The sequence below is a fragment of the Saccoglossus kowalevskii genome, chromosome 11 (genome assembly GCF_978046115.1).
Source record: "Saccoglossus kowalevskii chromosome 11, keSacKowa6.1, whole genome shotgun sequence".
NCBI classification, from domain to species: Eukaryota; Metazoa; Hemichordata; class Enteropneusta; family Harrimaniidae; genus Saccoglossus; species Saccoglossus kowalevskii.
Genome location: NC_140651.1, coordinates 7,559,852 through 7,580,469, shown reverse-complemented (window position 1 = coordinate 7,580,469; position 20,618 = coordinate 7,559,852). Strand labels below are relative to the sequence as shown.

Below are 20,618 nucleotides of genomic sequence, written 5' to 3'. Positions count from 1 at the left end.
ACTTCCCAACTTCATTGTTCATATCGGTACTTCCCAACTTCATTGTTCATATCGGTACTTCCACAACTTCATTGTTATACACTTTCAATCTTTTTGTGTTACATTCCCCAACATTATTGTTGTTTACACTTTTTAACTTCATCGTTGTTTGCACTTCAAAATATTATGCACAAAAGGAAACCAAATTGTAAAATCTGATTTAACAGAAACTTACCAGTAAATGAGTAAATGTCAGAACAACTCAACTGAAATAAAGTTAGTAATAGATCTTCTGATCCAGGTATCAAAAAACAACCCTATGGAGACAATAAAAACAAAATTGATTTTTTTACTTCACTTTTACTTCAATATCAAACAGCCAATAAGAAGAAGAAGGAAAGCAGCCAATACAGGATGGAACATCAAAAGAGTGACACAATGGATATATCTCATGGTAAATTAATCTTACTTGCACAGCAATGAAGAAATTATACGCAATATCACAGATGAAAGTTACACAGCGTTGTAACTGCTCTTCATTATCAGTAATTTCTTCTGTGGTTTTTGGCAATGCTTGATGAAATGTATGCAGTATATCCTCCATGTACTGGGCAGATATGACAGGTTCTGAAATGATACAAGAAACAATCAACACAAGAATAATGTACATATCTCCACAGTGTATCCAATATTCAACTCATGTTACAGTGTATCAAGTAAACTGTCATTGTTCAAATCACGTAACAGTGTATCAAGTAAACTGTCATTGTTCAAATCACGTAACAGTGTATCAAGTAAACTGTCATTGTTCAAATCACGTAACAGTGTATCAAGTAAACTGTCATTGTTCAAATCATGTAACAGTGTATCAAGTAAACTGTCATTGTTCAAATCATGTAACAGTGTATCAAGTAAACTGTCATTGTTCAAATCACGTAACAGTGTATCAAGTAAACTGTCATTGTTCAAATCATGTAACAGTGTATCAAGTAAACTGTCATTGTTCAAATCATGTAACAGTGTATCAAGTAAACTGTCAATGTTCAAATCACGTAACAGTGTATCAAGTAAACTGTCATTGTTCAAATCACGTAACAGTGTATCAAGTAAACTGTCATTGTTCAAATCATGTAACAGTGTATCAAGTAAACTGTCATTGTTCAAATCACGTAACAGTGTATCAAGTAAACTGTCATTGTTCAAATCACGTAACAGTGTATCAAGTAAACTGTCATTGTTCAAATCACGTAACAGTGTATCAAGTAAACTGTCATTGTTCAAATCACGTAACAGTGTATCAAGTAAACTGTCATTGTTCAAATCACGTAACAGTGTATCAAGTAAACTGTCATTGTTCAAATCACGTAACAGTGTATCAAGTAAACTGTCATTGTTCAAATCACGTAACAGTGTATCAAGTAAACTGTCATTGTTCAAATCATGTAACAGTGTATCAAGTAAACTGTTATTGTTCAAATCACGTAACAGTGTATCAAGTAAACTGTTGTTGTAATAAGGAACATGGAGAGCAGCATTTATATTGACAAACTCAAGTAAATATTATTTGAATGCTCAGAACATTCAGCTTAAAATACAATTTGTGAAATAAGGCAAAACCCACAAATGAGCAGAATCAACATAGTTTATAGATAAAATCACACACACATTTGTGTCATTCTTTGTATTTTACAACAAAAGTAGCAGGCATTCTTCCTACCCGAGGGCTTGGAATGATGCAAAACTCTTGTCATATTTATTTTGTATAACATTGTATATAATGTGATCGAACAACGGACCAGTCTCTGTTCACCGTGAGATCCCACATTATGCATGAAATCGATCGTAGAAATGGGACAAACAAAGGTCATAGCGTTGTAGTGGCGACAAACATTGCATGGGATTCCGCAAAAATTTTGGGGGGTATTTCCATGCTTAATAATGTGCTGTACACATTTAATGATGGTCAATTTCAATGAAGTAAGGGTATCTAAACACATTATTCGCCTTTCAAAGATCGGCTTTTTGACTTTGAGCTACAAAAAAAAAGAAATTTGTGTTCAAAATCAAATCTTTTGATTTTTGCGACAGAAGTTCGGCCCGTGTTTTTCATGCAACTTGCGAGATCGCAGTTGAACGAAAAACCACCTATTTGTATATCACTCTAACTATTCAGCCAGGATTTATAATGAGAAATATTAGGAAAATACAATTATTATAATCAATATGTCACATGCAACTTACCAAGGTTCTGATTGGTTGAAAGTCCTAAACTTATTATCATCCAGCTACTGTCATTGGACGATTCTGAAGTGTCAGAGGTTAGACTATTGTGACATAATTGTACTGCAACCTGTACCAATTTTTTACCAAACTCCGGGCCCTTCAACCACCTTGTAATGTCTGGATCACACCAATCCGTAGTGGCCTATCAAGAAATAAAACATACATTACGCATTTTCACAACCAGACCTTTTCGCCCAAATTTGTCTGCACTTTTTTCTTATATTCTTCAATATTTCTGAAAAAGAACCCTAATTTTGGAGCCAACAGACAAAATTCAAGTCAATATTCAGTTTTTACTCAAAAAATTTGGCTATTTTTGTCCCAATCTTCTGAAGAAAAATGCCGACTATAAACAGGACAATTTTGTGAATTTGTGATGAAAAGAGGAAACTGGTGGTGAAAAGGTTAATTACAGAACAGATCAAACCAGACTGGATCAGATCAGAAACATATGAAGAAAAGATCTCATAGATTATTTATTTCAAATGAGTAAACTTATATTCAATCATTATTACAGCACAAGTTTGATAAATCTGATTCTGTGGGTCACAAATTTGTCTGGTAAAAATGATCAATAACAATGTCAGCAATGTGCAGTTACCGGGGGGTAATACATGTATAGTTCTAAAATATACAAATGTACAATCATAGGGAAGGGTCAATGAAAAGTATTTAGTTCAGACAGGTTTTACAAGTAAGAACAATAAAATACATACAAACCTTTTTCAGTAAATTATGTAAAATCTGTGTATTATTACATTTTATCAAGACTTCATTTAGAATCGATGTCTTCTCGGCTTCATCGTGACAAGACTTGATAACTGTTAACACCAAATCTACAATGCAATCTACTGAATACATTCCCCGATGGTTCTCCACTTCATCTATCCATGGAAGTAGAATCATATGAAAGAACTTACTCGTGTATGTCTTGTCAATATCTTGTTTCAATTCAGATTCATCTGATAGAATGTCAGTTCTTTTTGTTACTAGAGAATTGAATAGTTTAGCATCAGCAAATCTTTTCACAAGCCGTGCAAGAAATCGTTGGTGTACGAGAGATTGTGTTGATTGGATTACTTGGAGTGAAATGCTCGTTACTTTGCAGACAAGATCCAGCAGAGAGGCTTGTGTGATTCCCTCACTTTTTACGTCATCCACCACGACCATCTTTGGCTCCTCTTCATCTGTTGGCATGGTTTTCCTCCTGGCACCAGTATTGACAGCATCCTCAGAAAACTTGACCTTGACACTTTTCTTGAGAGTCATCTTTCTGGCAATATCAGGTGACTTGATGCATTCTAATAACAAAGCCATGTTCTCCAGTTGTCTTGCAATGGAATCATCATTAACATACTTCACACAAATGCAAGTCAAATTTTCCCAAAATAATTCTAATAATCTTAGATTGGTTTCTTTATCAGATTCCTTTTCAAGATAATTCACTAAATCACAGATTTGTACATAAAGTGAAGATGATGATTGCTGAGTTTTCTCTTCCACAATTGATGTTTCTATCATTGGCATCAGCTGCAATATAAATTATATAACCATTAAATATTGACCACATTACGTAAATTTCAATTGTTTTGTCCTAGATTGATAATGCCGATGACATAATAGAATCGGTTCTCTATCTGAGGGTCCCACATTAGTGACCATTGCATCGACCAAAATTGCTTGGAGAGACAATGTGGTATTTTTCCAGTATATTTTCATTGAATATTACATGCTAATTGTACGTATTGGATTACGATTATTTTGAAAACAACTCAAGAGTCTGGCGTTTATTCTCAGGCAAATCTTAATAGAAAATACTTAAATCGAATAATAATTGATGCTGTGATACTGGTACATTTGTGATTGTCAAACTAAGATTCCATCTTGCGATTTATCGAATGGATGAAAATTCAATCACAATTAAATCTATTGGCAATCAATTTACATGCCAACAACAATAATAATATTCTACATTTCTTCAATGATTAAAGTTTCTAGAATGAAAAGGTTATAAATAAGGTACCTGATCAAGGATAAGATAATTCTGTATAAGTCGGTTCTCAGCAGTGTCTTGTAAATGTTTTTGTAATGATAATCTTAAACACTCCATGTAAGCCACAATTATGGCCGAACACTCGCTACTACTCATCAAAACCCGCTCTACAGTCAACCTGTAATCAAAATGATAATTCAATTACATACATGCTGAATATTATTACAAAATTTATTACAATAATTAATATTATTATACATCTGTCACCGTAATGCCATAAGTTATAACGTGCCATAATTTTGCAGTATTTTATGGGGTATTTGCATCCTACCATATTAGGAAATGCGAAATTCCAAATATGGGGCGATTACGCACGTAGGTATCCTCTAATAACAAAAACAAACATTGTAGCCCCCAGAGTACATATTTGAAAATTCACCTCATAACCTAATATTATTAAAAATATACAATCTTACCCAGTTTTCATATTTCCAAACCACTCCTGATAGAACTGCACATTTTGACTGATGATTTCCGATGGTATTTTACTCAGTAAAGGCAAAAAATTTGGATAAACAACCGAAGCAGATCCATTTCCACCTTGTCTGAAGACTGACCACAGCTTTGGTAGAAGCGCCTTCCGAACGTTGATGTGTTGCCAACATTCCTGTAAATGACGTTATAATTATACATGTTTATAAATCCCTGCTCTCTGTTAGACATGCAGTCAAACCTGTGTTAACACATCGCCTTGCTGAGGCCATTTTTACAATTCATTTCGCTACCTGTGGAAGCTTTAAGTAGGTGAAGTGTTACAGCAAGTCTCAGAAGTATTGGGGCAGCCAATTTGCAAACATCCAAATGATTTGTTGGGGTAACATTAAACCAACCGCTAATAAAATTCGACTACATTCATCGTTTTTGCGTGGACAATCCCTTGTATACGAACACCTCATTACACGAAGAAAATAGAACACTTTCCCTGGTATATTTGAAAGCGAAATCACCATCCAAATAAAGTATGACGACTGTTCCCTACTGTTACATAGATTCAACCAGAGTGGGGGTGACCACAGGACGGCACCAGCGGGATTCGAAAGCCAACCGTTCAATCAAAACCAAAGCGACGAGTTTGCAAATTGGCTGCCCCAATACTTCTGAGACTTGCTGTAAATGCTATCTATATAGAGCAACCCTGCCTATAGCAATCACAATCAGAAACTGGCCAAATTTACATATGAAATATGCCAGTTTTTACCGCCTAAAATGCTAATTCCACAATTTGTCTGATATATGTCAGAAGCTTTCTGTGAAGACTTTTCGTGATCTTTGCTTTCCTAATCAGTTTTAAAAAGCAATTAACAAATTGCGACAGTATTCACAGTCTCTATATCAGGCAGATGTGCGCTTATTATCAGGAATGAAAATAGATGGCTTTGAAAATTAGAAAATATAAATACACTGTATAGAAAATTAGAGCAGCCCTGCTAATATCACCACTATACTTAACAATAATAAATGTAATTTCTAACACTAAAACAAAAAAGAATCACCAGATGATAAAATTATTGTAAAACATGTTGCAAAAGCGACATGCAATTTTAGCGAATTGTGGTAAAATGACGTAATAGCGAAATGTTGATTTAGCGAATCTCTCTTGTCATTGTCGATTTCCTGTTTACACAATACTTGTCTGTCGAGTGCCAAAACAAATGCGCAGTTATCACCTTCATAAAAACAAAGTAAAACTGTCAAGTGTAATTAGGAAGCGCTCCAGCATTTTATGTTTCAGATTACTTTATACAAATAATAAAGTCATTAGCGACATCTTGAATTAGCGAATCAGTTGTCTCACTAAATTCGCTAAAAAGACATGCTCGCGAAAAAGACATGTTTTACAGTATGAGAAGAGATTAATTTACTTACCGTAATGATTGACACAACATATAGTACTGCTTCCCACAATGGCTGACATACAACTGGATCAGTATCATCCAAGTTACCAAGAACTGATGGTGTTAATTTCACTGAATATTTGTTAGTCATCTCCGGTACAACTTGACACAATGCAGAAATTGTTGAATAGAAAGCTCCTCTTATCTGTAATCCAAAGACAAAAGTATAGATTTCACATTTATTATAAAACCATCTTTCGCTGCACACAGTGGAAGCTGTGTTGGCTTGAATGTCGAGGCAATACAGCGACGATATCCATACATCATACATCAGCAACTCACAGATATTCAGACCAAAGCCATTTAAGCTATACTGAGTGCAGAGTCTGATGTGTTCCTTTTTAGTCGCACTGGAAATAGTAAATCCTTATGTTATTATGCTTTACCGGCCTTGCGATCATCGAGCGTGGTAATAGTGTTGTCACCACTGTTGAGTATTATAGAAGAGTAGGTGTTATACCTCAAAGCTCATGATGTCACTGCAACATATATACACAGAAATGAAGCCGAAGACATCAGAATTGCAAAGCTCCAGGCGCTTTCTGGCAGTCATTGTAAAAAAGCTTTCTATTGGTCGGTAAATTTTCTATCGCGCAACCACGTGACATACACGGTTATGAATAGTTTTACCACACGGTGTTGTAGAGGGAGGAATGTTCGAACAGAACAACACCGTGCAGGCGGACGATGATTTAAAACTGAACCATCCTTGAACACAAAATTCCAAAATTCTATCTAGGATAATTCACTGTTTAAACACTGTAGTTCAAAAACCAGGGTTTGTACATCTGAAAAAACAGAAATTCTAGGATTTTCCAGGACTATTTCATCAGAACTTTGGTAAGCTTACGGTGGATTATTACCTAATTAATCTTTTAATTTGAATAGTCTCTCATCGGTATGGTGGAGAAAACACAGATTACAGTTTCTTTTTGGTGTGCAGCCATCCTTCATTAAGGATGTAGTAGACTTTCGTTGGTCAAAACAGAAAAAGCTTGATAAAAAATATAATAATGATTAATGACTAACAATAATGGATTTTCATGCTGATTGTTCATTTTCAAGAACTTTCAAAGACACCTTTCAAATTCCAGAATCATACAAACCTTGATCATCCCTTCAAACACTATGATTTCTATGAATAATTTATGTATTTGTAATAATTTCTTTGTTAATTTTTGGACCAAATATAAAACATTTTCTACAGCTTATAAGTATGGAAATAATGTACAAGTCTTTTATTGTGACAGAAGACTGAAGAAGAAGAATGCAACTTATTAAGTTTAAACAAATTTCCAATACTTGAAAACAATTGACACTATTTTGTAGGTGTACCCGGTAGTCTTAATAAATTGATAAAATGATAAAACTCAAATTCATTATTCTGTGTTAGTATTTCTACTCACCATTGGTGTTTTACTCTTTGAATATTTCCAGAATTTGGGTTCTTCAAACAATGTGCGATATATTTCTACAAGATTCTCATGTTCCTTCTTAGGTATTGACAACAGGAAGTAGTTCAAAGCAAGAAATGAGGATGTAATAACACGATTATACTTTGTTTCCATCTCCTCTGCAGGTGTAGACCTGGAAATAATTACAGTATATATGTCAGGGAGTAGACAAGTTTTGAATTATAATGCCATTAGTCAGTTTACATGCAATGAGTATGGGGGTTAATCTCTTGTGATATTCCGCTGGTTTCCCTGGTAACTGGCATTCTGATTAGCTATCAAACATTTACATGGATCATCCAATCTGGGCAGACGAAATAAGAACATCATTTTACAAGCAAATTTCTAAGGTAATGCCAGAACATAAAACTATTGGCTAGCTGTTGTAGCCACGATCATATTTTGTTTCACCAGCAAATTATTCATCTTTTCTATAATTTGAGTCAACAAATATCATACTATTTAAAAAAAATTATTACACATTATCTAAGTTTGTACTACTCTTCTTGGTGGTAGAGTGGACTGAAGCCACAGATCAAAAGGCGATGAAACGTCAAATGTGTATGGATTCAATAGTAGCAGTAATAAAAGTTTTTCATGTGAGAATATTTGAAGACTTTGGTAATAATTTGCCTATGAAGACCATAGTCCATAGATGACTATTATGTAGACAATCACAATGAAAATTCTGTACTGCAGCCCATACAAGCATATACGCACATCAATAACGAGTCTATAAAGATTAACAAAAAAACTAAATTTTCAGACTATATTTATAAACATACACTTACTTAGGATCACTTAAAGTAGCAGCTGTTTGTTTAAAGAGATTATCTTGGATATACTGAAAAATAAACAGGTACCATTATAAATTTATTGGAGACTTAAGGTAGCCACAGAAGAAAAACAAATTGAAAACTGATCTGACACTCTCTAAAAACTACTAAGCACGCTACTATAACAACCTATTTATTATCTGAAAGCTTAAATATAGATGAATACAGTAGTGTACTAATGTTGTCTATTAAAGGGCTACCTGACGCCTAGTTTCGTAGGTCACAGAAATCTGAAAGTGCTTTTACGTTTTAGTATGTCTTGCAGAATATAGGAGTTCCTGATTGTTCAGCAATGGAGTACGCACTGTGAGGGCGCTAAAGCAAGTCTATTTAACAGTACTCACCATTAGTATGTCTTCTTTACAGAATAAAATAGCTTCAGATTGTTTGGAAAGAGGGAATGCACTGTTGAATGCTGACTTGGCTGCACTGGCTGCTGGTGCATACGTGTCACACTGGGACAGTAACCATGGCCCCATAATTGATTTCAAGTGCGGTGCTAAACTACGCCGTACTTTTAACGCCAGTTGTTCGTGTGCTTGTTGCAAAGCTTCTCTCACTCTCCTGTCATAATCCTACGCAAAATATGATGCCATTTTATTAATAATTTGTAGTGACACAAATCTGCACTGTCACTTCCTTAGAAGAAGCTTAGAAAAAAGTACACATTCATCCAGCATGGCCATGACATGCACTGATTTCAATATCACCTGCAGTGTTGTCATGATATAGAGATAATAGAGAAAAGATCACTTGTACATGTATATTGTTTTTGTTCATGATAACAACAATAAATTCTCCCACCCTTAAAGAGTTTTTCACTAAAGCAGGGCAGAAACTGTGACCTAATGCACTTTACCATGTTCTATTATATAATCACGACTGACACTTCAAATTTAAAATTTAACATATGAAACTTGTCCAAAAAGTATGTTGCCTTTATATTTACTATAGATTGTTAAGGCAAGTGAGTTACTATTCAGTTGTTTGAATGGCAATTTCAGAAATAGGACTACCCTTAGTGTCTAATTCTGGCACTCACCATGCATGTTCTACTATACAATCTCCGCCAGTATGGCAAAGTTCCTTTTACTGAATCTTCATCTTTGTCTTTACATAAACTAGTGAATTCTTGTATAGCCTGTTGAAAAATAAATACATCTACTGTAAAGACCTCACTTATTCACTGGGTTTTATTTTCAGTTAATGCACCAAATTTAAACCCAGTGATTATTTAAGCAATAACCCCTTGCCGAAGGTGGGTATTCAACAAGATATTCCATAATTCACGACATATATTCATGAGGTGCAGTTTTGCCAATATATACTAATGATTTGAGTATTAGAAATTGTTGCGCTGTGCATTGTGTAATATCTCTAATACCAAATGTAACATTCTATATCTTTATACTCACCTTTAGTTTTGTAGTGACATCCTTTTTTGTTATTTTTCTCATTACCATTCTAAAATCACTGTCAACTGATGTATCAATATCCTCCACACCCTGTAGAGGTACATAGCCTAAATCACCAGATAGCGCTCCAAATCCAACAAAACCAGTACTAACACGTCCATCCTTAGTCAGTAAGTCAGCAGAACGACCGCTACTGGAGGGCTAAATAATTAAAAATAATACACATCTATCCTGTTCAGACATTAAACATCGTTGTTTTGATCTTGAGAGAGTACAATTGTATAGCAAACATTGGTCACATATGAAACTCAACACATCAGAAGTGCATATACATGTATATATCATCAAGGATGTGTAAGATAAGTGATGCAACTTGTTTCATAACAATTTACGGTGATTTGCAATGAGGATCTCACAAAAAGAAAACTCGAACTGCAGTTCATGTAACTTTTGCAATTCACACAAGATCATCAAATATCACACTCTTGCTTATCCAAATCTTATGAATCATTGATATAGTTTATAATGAAAAGTGTACATTTTGTATTTGAGTTATTTTAATATACCAAACTAATTGTGTCATCAGTTACACCTTAAGTGTTAGAAGGGTAAATATGGTACCCCAGGTACTTCTATTACAGACCAGTATCTGGTCATATGGTACACATTACCAGCACGTTCACAGTTGTTTTAACAGGCGTATCCCAGATAAAATATTGTGGTGTTTAGATTATTTCACTTTTATTAATATACTTCACCAATATTCTATAACCTTTGGTCGACAACACAGCTCGCTCGAAGAAGAGACTTTTTAGTTCCATGTAGTTCCATGTTCAAAACAATCACATTCACAAAAGACACAATGAAAGAACTTTGCAATGAATCATTAGAAATTTAATCTTTGTTGCTTTCAATTCTCATAGAGATGAAATCAAAAAAATATTACCACTTTATAGATCAAGCCCCGTTTTATTGTATTACGTCATATAAAACATCACAAGGATGTGTGAATTTAAACTTTTAAAAAAGCTGTGTCCGATTGGTGATTGCACAACAACAGTCAAATTACGATCAAACCTAAACTAAAAACCTACCCTTGTGTTTCCCTTCGTACGCTGAGCCTTTTTCTTTCCTCCCATTTTTCCAGGTAACAATACGGCAAAGATTTGGCAAGAAGTTCCGTGTTGAAATGCGATTACTGTCACAGACGCCACACACTCACGTATCACCGGAACGTGAACGCCGCCATGTTGGAAGTTCCCACTTCCGGTAAGGATTGAACTATTTTTCAAAAAGGGGTGTAAAGTTTCGTACGAGTGTTTACGAACTTATTTTATCCTCACAGTCAACAAGTTTCAAATGGTTGGTTCAATCACACAGAGGGAGAGATTATCAGTGCGCGTATCCAATCGCGACTACGTTGCAGCTGGTGATTTCTTTGCATTGGTGTGTTTCAGTGCAGTGAAGACGTAACCGAGACGTAAAGCAGCTGTGGTCATGGCTTCTGAATAGATGGTCAACGTAAAAAGATGGTGAAGATTTTAGAATGATTTTTTTGATTGGGGAAATTATGTTGACCATGCCTGGTACTTGAAATTAAATTAATGCAACCAGTGTATAAATACCTAACACCACGGGACATAGGGGAATCGTTCCCGGAAACACATTTGACGAAATCTAAAAACTCATTTTATCCTGGAAATTAAAATATAGCTCGAAACTGGATGAGGAAAACATAATTTGCGCAGTTATTTCTACGATTCCATCGAATCCCGTTTTTCAATTGTCAACGTTTTACATTTTAATGCTCGGCAGAGTAGATTGTCATCTTTTAAAATAACGCCCTCAATAGGTTAGTTGTTGGACAGTTCGTAAGTTGGTTGATTGTTGATGATCAATCAGTCACGTAAATAAAACTTAAAATGATTTTTCACTTGCGAGTTTTATTATTATATGAGACTTTTAAATGTGAAGTAATCCTGTCACAGATTTGGTCAGGGTGTAACGTGTGGGGATTGTTGAGAAAATATTGGCCACGTCTTCCACGTCTGAGCTACTGCGGAATTATGCTTTCAATCTTAGTAAATACCGATTGATTGTAATGAGCAAATGCAAAGAATTCACTATTTGTATATGTGTGTGTGCCAGTGTGTGTGTGCCAGTGTGTGTGTGTGTGTGTGTGTGTGTGTTATGAAAACCTGACGATGTACGTTCCGGCTAGCTATAAGCGTAACTCTGATCTAACAGGTTTCATAAGTTGACCTTGTGAGACCCAGACAAAGCGAATTTATGGTTGTGGTATCAGGGTGGTTGAAAGGAATGTGTGCTGCCATGGTAACGGTTAAATATCTGTGTTGTGCTGATGACTTATGGATTTATTTTGTCATGGTGACTTACAAGTCTGTGTTGTCGTGGAAACTGTTATGAATCGGTTTTGTTATAATATTGTTTATTTGAAAACGATGAGATATGAGCTTGTCGAGACTTTGTGGAAACTGTTCCCTTCTCGGATTGCATGTATATATACAAACCACAACATAATATGTATTACTGGTACGTACTATTAAATTAAAGCACATGCGCACAGGGTCGTATAATATTTCATTCATGGCCAAACCAACAGTTTTTTTTTTAACGAGACACCACAACATGCAATGTATACGAGACAAAATGTACAACTTTTCTAACCGATATTAAGCGAAATACTGAACTATTGTCGAGTTCTGTATAAGATGGTTTACTCGAAGTACAATTACGAAACACCGCAGTAAGAGAATAACACAGTAACTTTTAATTAAATTCCAAATATATGCACAGACATTTAGAAAAATATTCAAAAAATGTTTTGAACAGAAAATGAAATAGTCACAAGTATAACAAAACGACGTGGAATGTGAACAGTCAAAATAGTCATATTGACATCACGTGACAAAACGTCTATTGCAATTAATCTTGAAAGGTGGATTCCTCAAGATTCCCAATGTGATTAGGAATCACATCCTCTTGGTACGTAGATGTGTCACGTGACTTGTCAGAGGCAACAGATTCACTCGTCCGTACAAGACAAGCGACAAACGTAGCTAAAACTCCGGTGAAGTGAGCTGGCGTTGTTTTGAAGTCCGTCCAATACACTGAGAGGTAATACACTGCTATCAGTTCAGTATGTATAATAAACGAATACTTCACGGATTTTTTTAGATAACAGCAGCGAAAATAAGACCAAAGACCAATTATTTCTGATAATAAAATAGCAATAAATAAACACAGACTTGAGACAATTGGTTCTGTGGCCCATACTGACCGGGGTGCGTCTAACACGAATGTCATTATAATAGCCAGGTATATTACGATTAACATTTCATGAAAATAAATAAAAAACACGTTGTATTTCTGACCCATTGTGCGATACACACTAGAAGAGAGTGCCAATGTAAAGCATGTAAGATATGAATAGGAAATGCCACTGTCGGCGTCGTCCAATTGCATGAATTCTTTACTTGTGTTATAGCTGGAATTTGTTACGCCGGAAGAATTCCATGACGAAAGAATATGACAAACCGCAGAATTGACTTTCTGGAATGCCGTAACGTTATATACGCCGACAATTGCTGCTAGTAGTGCAATACATCGATATATTGGAAACGTGGAGAATTCTCGTAGGATCAGCCAGCGAACGAGGAGAGTGAAAACCACCGACCAGCCATAGTATAACACTGTTATTTCCGTTGGGGACAGATGTGGCATTGACAGGTATACTGCCGCAATAAACAACTCTCGTTTGACGCCGACTCCGACCATAAAACCGCGTTCGTCCATATTTGATGTTGTTAGGAAAGGAGGTATTACGACCATAACAAGGGCAAGGTGCCCGACAAACACAAGACAGTCATATGGCTCTCCGTTATTGCCATGTACTAACGATAGCAATATTGATGACGACCCGAATGCAATTCCCGCCACTAACCACAACACTATTATCGACACGTTTCGTTTAATGGAAATTAACATCGTGTTGTCGGCTGAACCACTGTCACTCGTAGCGTTGTGTTCTTTCAACGGCCGTCGATTTCTTCGTCTCAGTCTGCTTCTATCGCCCATATTCACATCGATATGCAAATGACTGTTTGCTATTTTTAGTGAACACTTTCACAACACACAGCCCGCATGCAGCAGATGTGCATCTACCATTGTCTGTACTCATACATAATATATTGAACGGGATAGCAAGCCTCGACGTTTGGACCATAGGAACATATATTTGTCCTCTTGCGCCCTCTTTTACATGTATTGCTGTGTAATGCACTTGTATTGCCCTGCAGTGCCTCTGCTACTGCTCTGTAGCGCCCTCTAAAATGAAAAGCAAAGGTGTTCAGAGTAGATTGACGGAGAAGATTACTTTATCGCCAGCTATCTTAATGGTTATTAGTAAAAGACATTGCCTAGCTCAGAAGGTGATATAAGGAACAATCATAATATGATTATAAACCTCAGGTAACACCTGTTGAGTCAAGTACTGTCGACGCAATAAACCCGTTTCCTAGCTTTTTGTAAATATGCGAAATTCGAACTCAAACAATGATTTGGTCGATGAATTTACGGGTATCTTAATCGCCAGCTATCTTAATGATTATTAGTATAAGACAACGCCTAGCTCAGAAGGTGGTATGAGGAACAATCATAACACCTGTTGAGTTAAGTACTGTCGACGCAACAAAACCGTTCCCTATTCGCAATTCAAACTCAAACGACGATTTGGCCGATGGATTTACATTAAGCATTGTAACATTTTTAAATGGCGTCTTCGCCCACTGTGTGCGTTGAGTGGATGGTTGGATTCAACTGTCTTGAAATTTAGAAATATTTTAAAAATATAAGAAAACGGATTTGGTGTACAGACAGCCTGGGTAGCATTTATATCCAATCGAAGAAAAGATTGAGAAACAATATATCTAAGGCTGTGTCGTCGTTGATGGCGTACTTGTCAATATGCGTCGGTTTCCACGTATGTATATATTTATACTAAAACAATTGTATTTATCTTTAGATTATTAAACGGTGTTGATCAGGTATTTCTAAACAACTGGGCTGAAAGTGTCAAGGTTTGGAATTTCGACTAAGAGCTACGGGTTCTTCGTTTGACTCGCATGTAAAAGAGCAACACATTGGTTCAATTTTATCGATTGCAGACGTAGCACCTAATACAAACGTACAACCCTCTTAAAACGTGCTTTGTTGGAATATTTACATTTACTTAATTTTTTTTTTATTATTATTAAAGATTGCGAATCCCAGGTTTACCTGACTGACCCTAATTTTCACTTACTTTATAAAATGTACTCGTACCATGAAATTGTAAATATCATTGTGTATGTTTTGTTAAACAATACGAACGAGAAGAGTCCAAAAATAAACTCCGGGTATCAAACACCATACGGCACATACCATAATATAATCGAAAACAATAAATTGCCAGTGTGTTCTGTTATATGGACTCAATATATCACTAACCAAGGCAATAGTAATTTGATAATATATTCACTTCCATTGTTCAAGTTTACTATCTGAACTTTCAAGGGTGCGGGACAAATAACAGAAAAAAAAAATACAAACACAGACAAAGAAAAAAAATATGGTACAAAATAATTTGCAGTGATCAACGAGTATTGTCGTCCTGTAAATATAGAATTAAGTCTAAGTATTCGGACTCTTCCGGGATATAAAGTCCGATGCGAGATAAATAAATGTCGAGGCTCGGCGTATGACGATGCATTATATCCTGGGAGAGGAATTTATATCCCGAAGAGTTCGAGTACAAAGGCTTTATCTGACCGCCCACTCAAACTCTATCTGTCAGATATACAGTAGAGAAATTCTCATATTTAGTGAGTCTTATCAAAAAATTTACACAATTTTTTTAACGGAAAAAGGAGGGCATGCCCTATTTTAAAATGAAATATGCTATGAATGCTTGAGCGTCGATCTTATGGAGTTGTATCATTATGGCAGATTAACAATATCCGCGTACTGTTCATCTTTACAGCCTGGAAAATAATATAGCCTAAAAACTAATGACCGCCATTTTGTGTCAATGCATGAGCTCAATGAACAGCGTGTCAGTTTCATCAGGGGTAGGTTACTATATAGAAATTACCTATTGGGGCGTGCCACTGAACTGGTCCCTGTTTGTTTTTTTCAAAATTATAGGTATATGTATGGGTCTTATTTACTATTCAAATAGGTATAAATTCAAAGTATAAATATCTAACAGATTGTACTTGTCCGGAGTAACTTTTTTGAATAAATATGTATCTATATGCTAGAATAAAAATCCCACATAAATAACCTTAATTGTTTCAATCACGGCCAGCCACCGGCCAGTGTTTCATTTTTGACATTTCGTGATCTATGCAAAAACCATAGGACGAGTTATGAAACATATGTTACTTGGGGAAAAGAGCGAAACTTAGAAACAGGATATTTTTAGTGTATATATTTTGATCAGGGATAAAGAAGTTTACAATTTCACAAAATCATTGAACAAATGTCGTCAGAAAAAATAAGTTTTTAGTGACGTGACACGATTTCAATTTAATAAAATGTATAAAATTTATACCATAGTGATTACGGATATTGTGGTATCACTATTTAATTATATTGTTTGAGGTTATATAGAAGTGACTTGTGTGTGAACTTGTGACTTGACTGTCAGATGATGAGCTAAAATAACATCTGTATGCAATTTATCATTATAATGACATTGGTATACGGGTGGGCATCCAGGGTTCGTTTAGAGATGAATACTGATATGAAAGTAAACATTCGTACGTTGAGTTGTCACTGAAAGGTGTTACGCCAATGACATCGAGTTTGGAAACAGGCGTCGATACTGATAAGGCACGCGATTAGTTACCACCAATTAATAATACAGGTAGAACTGATTTTGATAAATAAAAACGATTGCCACGGTCAATTTAGGGACGACGTCAAAAGATCGATGTCTGATAACAAACTTAATTCATTTAGGTTTTTTCCAACCCCCCTACCCCCCACTGAAACTTAATTGATAAATATTGGTCATGGCGTCAGACTACATTCACCATTAAATACAAATTGATAATCGGACAGTAGTATTGCATAGTAGTTGGTTGTCGGGTGGGTGTAAAAAGATTTTACAAATGCACCTCATTTGACGCACAAATTTACACTCGAACCAAACCATTTTTCTGTTTTTTTTCCCTTTTCGGTTATTTCTGTCCATGATTGGATAGAAAAAAAACGAACTACAAATACTCCAAGATTTTTTTGGCTTCATTAAAAAATAAAATCGTTTTTGTAGGATGGAAACTTTTTGAGGTCAACCCCCCCCCCAAACTAAAGGAAATAAGTTTTTTATCCGACATCGATCTGTTGACGTCGTCCCTTATACGAGTCGTGATTGGTTCAAAGTAAAAGAGAAGCACGTATTCTGATCATCAAGTTGGTGGGTTCACATTTAGATGTAAATCGATACATAGAATTCACGTCGTATGTGCAACTTTGTACATCATTATTGGTTACAAATGAAGCATACTCTCTCGCTTGAGTTCGAGAGTGATGCTCCGTCGGCGTGCAGATGTCATGGGGCGACTCTGACAGTGAGTGAAAAGTACAACTGAATCTATCAGGTGCGTGTGGTTATTGTACGAACGGACGCCGAATGATCCAGTTTCTCTATAAAATATTCTTTTCGTTACACTGGTGGAGAGCCGGGCAGGTGTTTTACGATTATATACAGCGAAGTTTTGGCGAGATACAGTTTTTTTTCTAGCATCTCCTGTAATATACTTCGAAGTAATGTCCATGTAAAGCAATTAGCGAAGTGAACTCACATAGCAGCAAACTTTCCATCCACGGGACAGCTTGTACGTTCTATATATTGGCATTTTTGTTTATATCGAAAACAAAATTACGTACAAAGTGTACGGTAATGTGAAATTGTTAAAATGACGACTGAGTAAATTGCCATGGTGACGACTACTGATAAGGTTACCAATAAATTCCTGGTTTATAGTTACTTTAATCTTTTCTTCTTTTCCTCGAATATTTGACCTGTATATCTTTTATTTATTTATTTACTTATTGACTCTTACACAATCCCCGGAGGGAAAGAAAATGGTCACAAAGTACAAGGAGAAATATATATATATAAAAAACAAAACAAAAACACAATATACTAAATAACAAATAACAAATACAATCACTAAATTACTAAATAATACAAAATATCTAAAATACAATCTAATATAAAATTACAAAATTGACAGCAGGCATTAAGATGTCAAGTAAGACCCTGCTTCCTGACTTCAAAGCTTTTACTTATGAACTGTGCTACTGGTATAATAATGTTTTCATTCTGTAACAATTCCATGAATTTTTTCTCTGCAGGTTTATTTTCAAATGCTGGGATCATATCCTTAGCCTTATTGAACAGTTTGGCACGCAACTCATTATATTTGTTGCATTCCAGCAGAAAATGCATTTCATCCTCAATTAGACCTTTGTTACACATGTCACAAACCCTGTTGTTTAGTGGGATTTTTTTATGACGACCCATTTCAATTTTGAGACTATGGTCACTAAGACGGAATTTGGTAAGCACACTACGCAGTTCAAAGTTTTTTAGCTTGACTAAATATGGCTCAAGTTTTAAATCTGATTTGATTAGCCGATATGTTCTTAGTTTGTTTTTCTCATTTGCTTTGGTGCGGTTATCATTATAGACCTCACCTTTCCATCTTGTTAGAAATAAATCCTTGATGCCTAAATCAATTTGTTTCATTTGTGCCGAGGTTAGTTTATCACAGTTGTTAACTGAATGATATAGTTGGATATTGTTTAATAATGATGTCACTTCTAGATACCATTTACTTTTAATGCTTTGGTTAACCACAAAAGCTTCCTTGAGTAACGCATTATTAGAATTCATGGCCCGACTGTAATATTTAATTATTTGTTTTTTTATAAATACGTCTAGGGGGTATCTGCCTAACTCGCTATACATGGCCATAATTGGTGTGTGTTGTGACACCCCCAGTAGATACCGACAATAACTTAATTGAACGTCTTCAATAGGTGATTTAGTGGAGAACTCATCACCCCAAACATCACAACCATAAATGAGGATAGGTCTGATGAGTTTGTCAAAAAGGGAAATTGAAACTTTTATACTTATGTTTTGTATTGAGCCAAGCTTTGCTTTCATTGAAAACAGAGCTTTTTGAGCCTTACGTTTAAGGTTTTTTAGGCCATCCTTAAATTTACCATTGGCACTAATGACTAGTCCCAGATAGTTATAAGATTTAACTGTATCAAGTTCGATACCTCCAAGAAAAAATGTATCATTATTCAAACGTCTGTTTGATTTATTGAAAATTAAAATTTTGGTTTTGTCAGTGTTGACAGAGAGCTTCCACGTTTTAGCATACAATGCCAAACTATCAAGACATGTCTGTAATCCCTGTTTAGTTTTAGAAAGTATCACAATATCATCGGCATAGAGTAGACAGCTGACATGCGAGTTTTCTAAATAAGGAGGATCACAGGTATTATGATTGAAAATAGTGGGCAGGTCATTTAAAAAAAGATTGAAGAGAGTTGGACTAAGATTACATCCCTGTTTAACACCAATATTGGACTGAAATTGTTTTGTTAAGCCTTCTTTACATTTAACTTTATATTTTACTTTACTGTACATGTTTTTGATAGTTTTATACATTTTTCCAGTTATACCATATTTGATTAATTTTTTGAATAGACCATCATGCCAGACACTGTCAAAGGCCTTTCTAAGGTCAATAAAGCAGGCATATAATTTTTTTGATTTTTTAATATTTGTGTTATTTTGTTTATTGGCGCACTCTGACTTACCACTGTAGAGATATTTATTTACCAGGGTTTTTAGTATGAAAAGATTGTCTGTAGTTCGACAATCATACCTGAATCCGAACTGTCGACCGGAAAGAATGTTATTAGAGTCTAAAAATGATGTCAGCCTAATATTTAGAATACTATTGAATAACTTGCCAAGACAGCTAGAGATGTCAATTCCCCTGTAGTTGGCCGGGTTATTTTTCGACCCAGATTTGTGGATTGGTACCAACAGGCCAGTGCTCCAAGAATGTGGATAGTTATTTGAACTATAAACAATATTAAAGAGTTTATGTATTGCATCTAATAAGTGATGTTCACCGTATTTTAACAATTCATTGCAAATTCTATCTTCTGCCGAAGCCTTGTTACTTTTAAGAAGTCTAATGGCTTTAGTTATTTCATTTTTTAAGATTGGTCTGTCTAAATAGGGGTTGCTACTTGCACTCTTTTCACTATTCTCCAGTTCATTCGCAATCTCAGAGTTTGATGTACTGCTATCAGTATTAAGTAGGGTCTTAAAGTAAACCAACCAATCACCAGGTTGAACATTCCCGTTATTATTACTGGGGTTCTCGCCATTCATTTCACGAAGAATCTTCCAAAATTTAGATGTGTCTGATTTAGAATTTTCCAATTCTTTGAGTTGTGCAATCATTTTCTGATTACTTTTATGTTTGATTAGTTTTTTATACTGTTTTTTATACTGTTTACGGGTTTGAAAGAATTTCCCTCGGATATATGGATCTTGAGGATACTTTTGTAATAAACGTGATAGGCTCCTTAACTCCTTACGA

At 35.3% G+C, this 20,618-nt stretch overlaps 1 protein-coding gene across 1 annotated transcript in view; it reads right to left on the bottom strand.

Annotated features, from left to right (window-relative positions):
• LOC102807307 (E3 ubiquitin-protein ligase listerin-like) overlaps positions 1–11,274 on the bottom strand; it is a 28,661-nt gene extending 17,387 nt beyond the window's left edge. Inside the window, exons 1-13 of the mRNA XM_085505706.1 lie at positions 11,010–11,274; positions 9,916–10,116; positions 9,543–9,641; positions 8,845–9,075; positions 8,456–8,508; positions 7,617–7,797; positions 6,182–6,355; positions 4,732–4,922; positions 4,286–4,433; positions 2,983–3,792; positions 2,221–2,404; positions 449–606; positions 215–296 (exon numbers count right to left, since the gene is read on the bottom strand). Of these exons, the coding sequence (XP_085361832.1) occupies positions 215–296; positions 449–606; positions 2,221–2,404; positions 2,983–3,792; positions 4,286–4,433; positions 4,732–4,922; positions 6,182–6,355; positions 7,617–7,797; positions 8,456–8,508; positions 8,845–9,075; positions 9,543–9,641; positions 9,916–10,116; positions 11,010–11,054 (2,557 nt within the window). The 5' untranslated portion in view covers positions 11,055–11,274. The remainder of the gene's footprint in view (positions 1–214; positions 297–448; positions 607–2,220; positions 2,405–2,982; positions 3,793–4,285; positions 4,434–4,731; positions 4,923–6,181; positions 6,356–7,616; positions 7,798–8,455; positions 8,509–8,844; positions 9,076–9,542; positions 9,642–9,915; positions 10,117–11,009) is intronic.
• Positions 11,275–20,618: the final 9,344 nt, after the last annotated feature.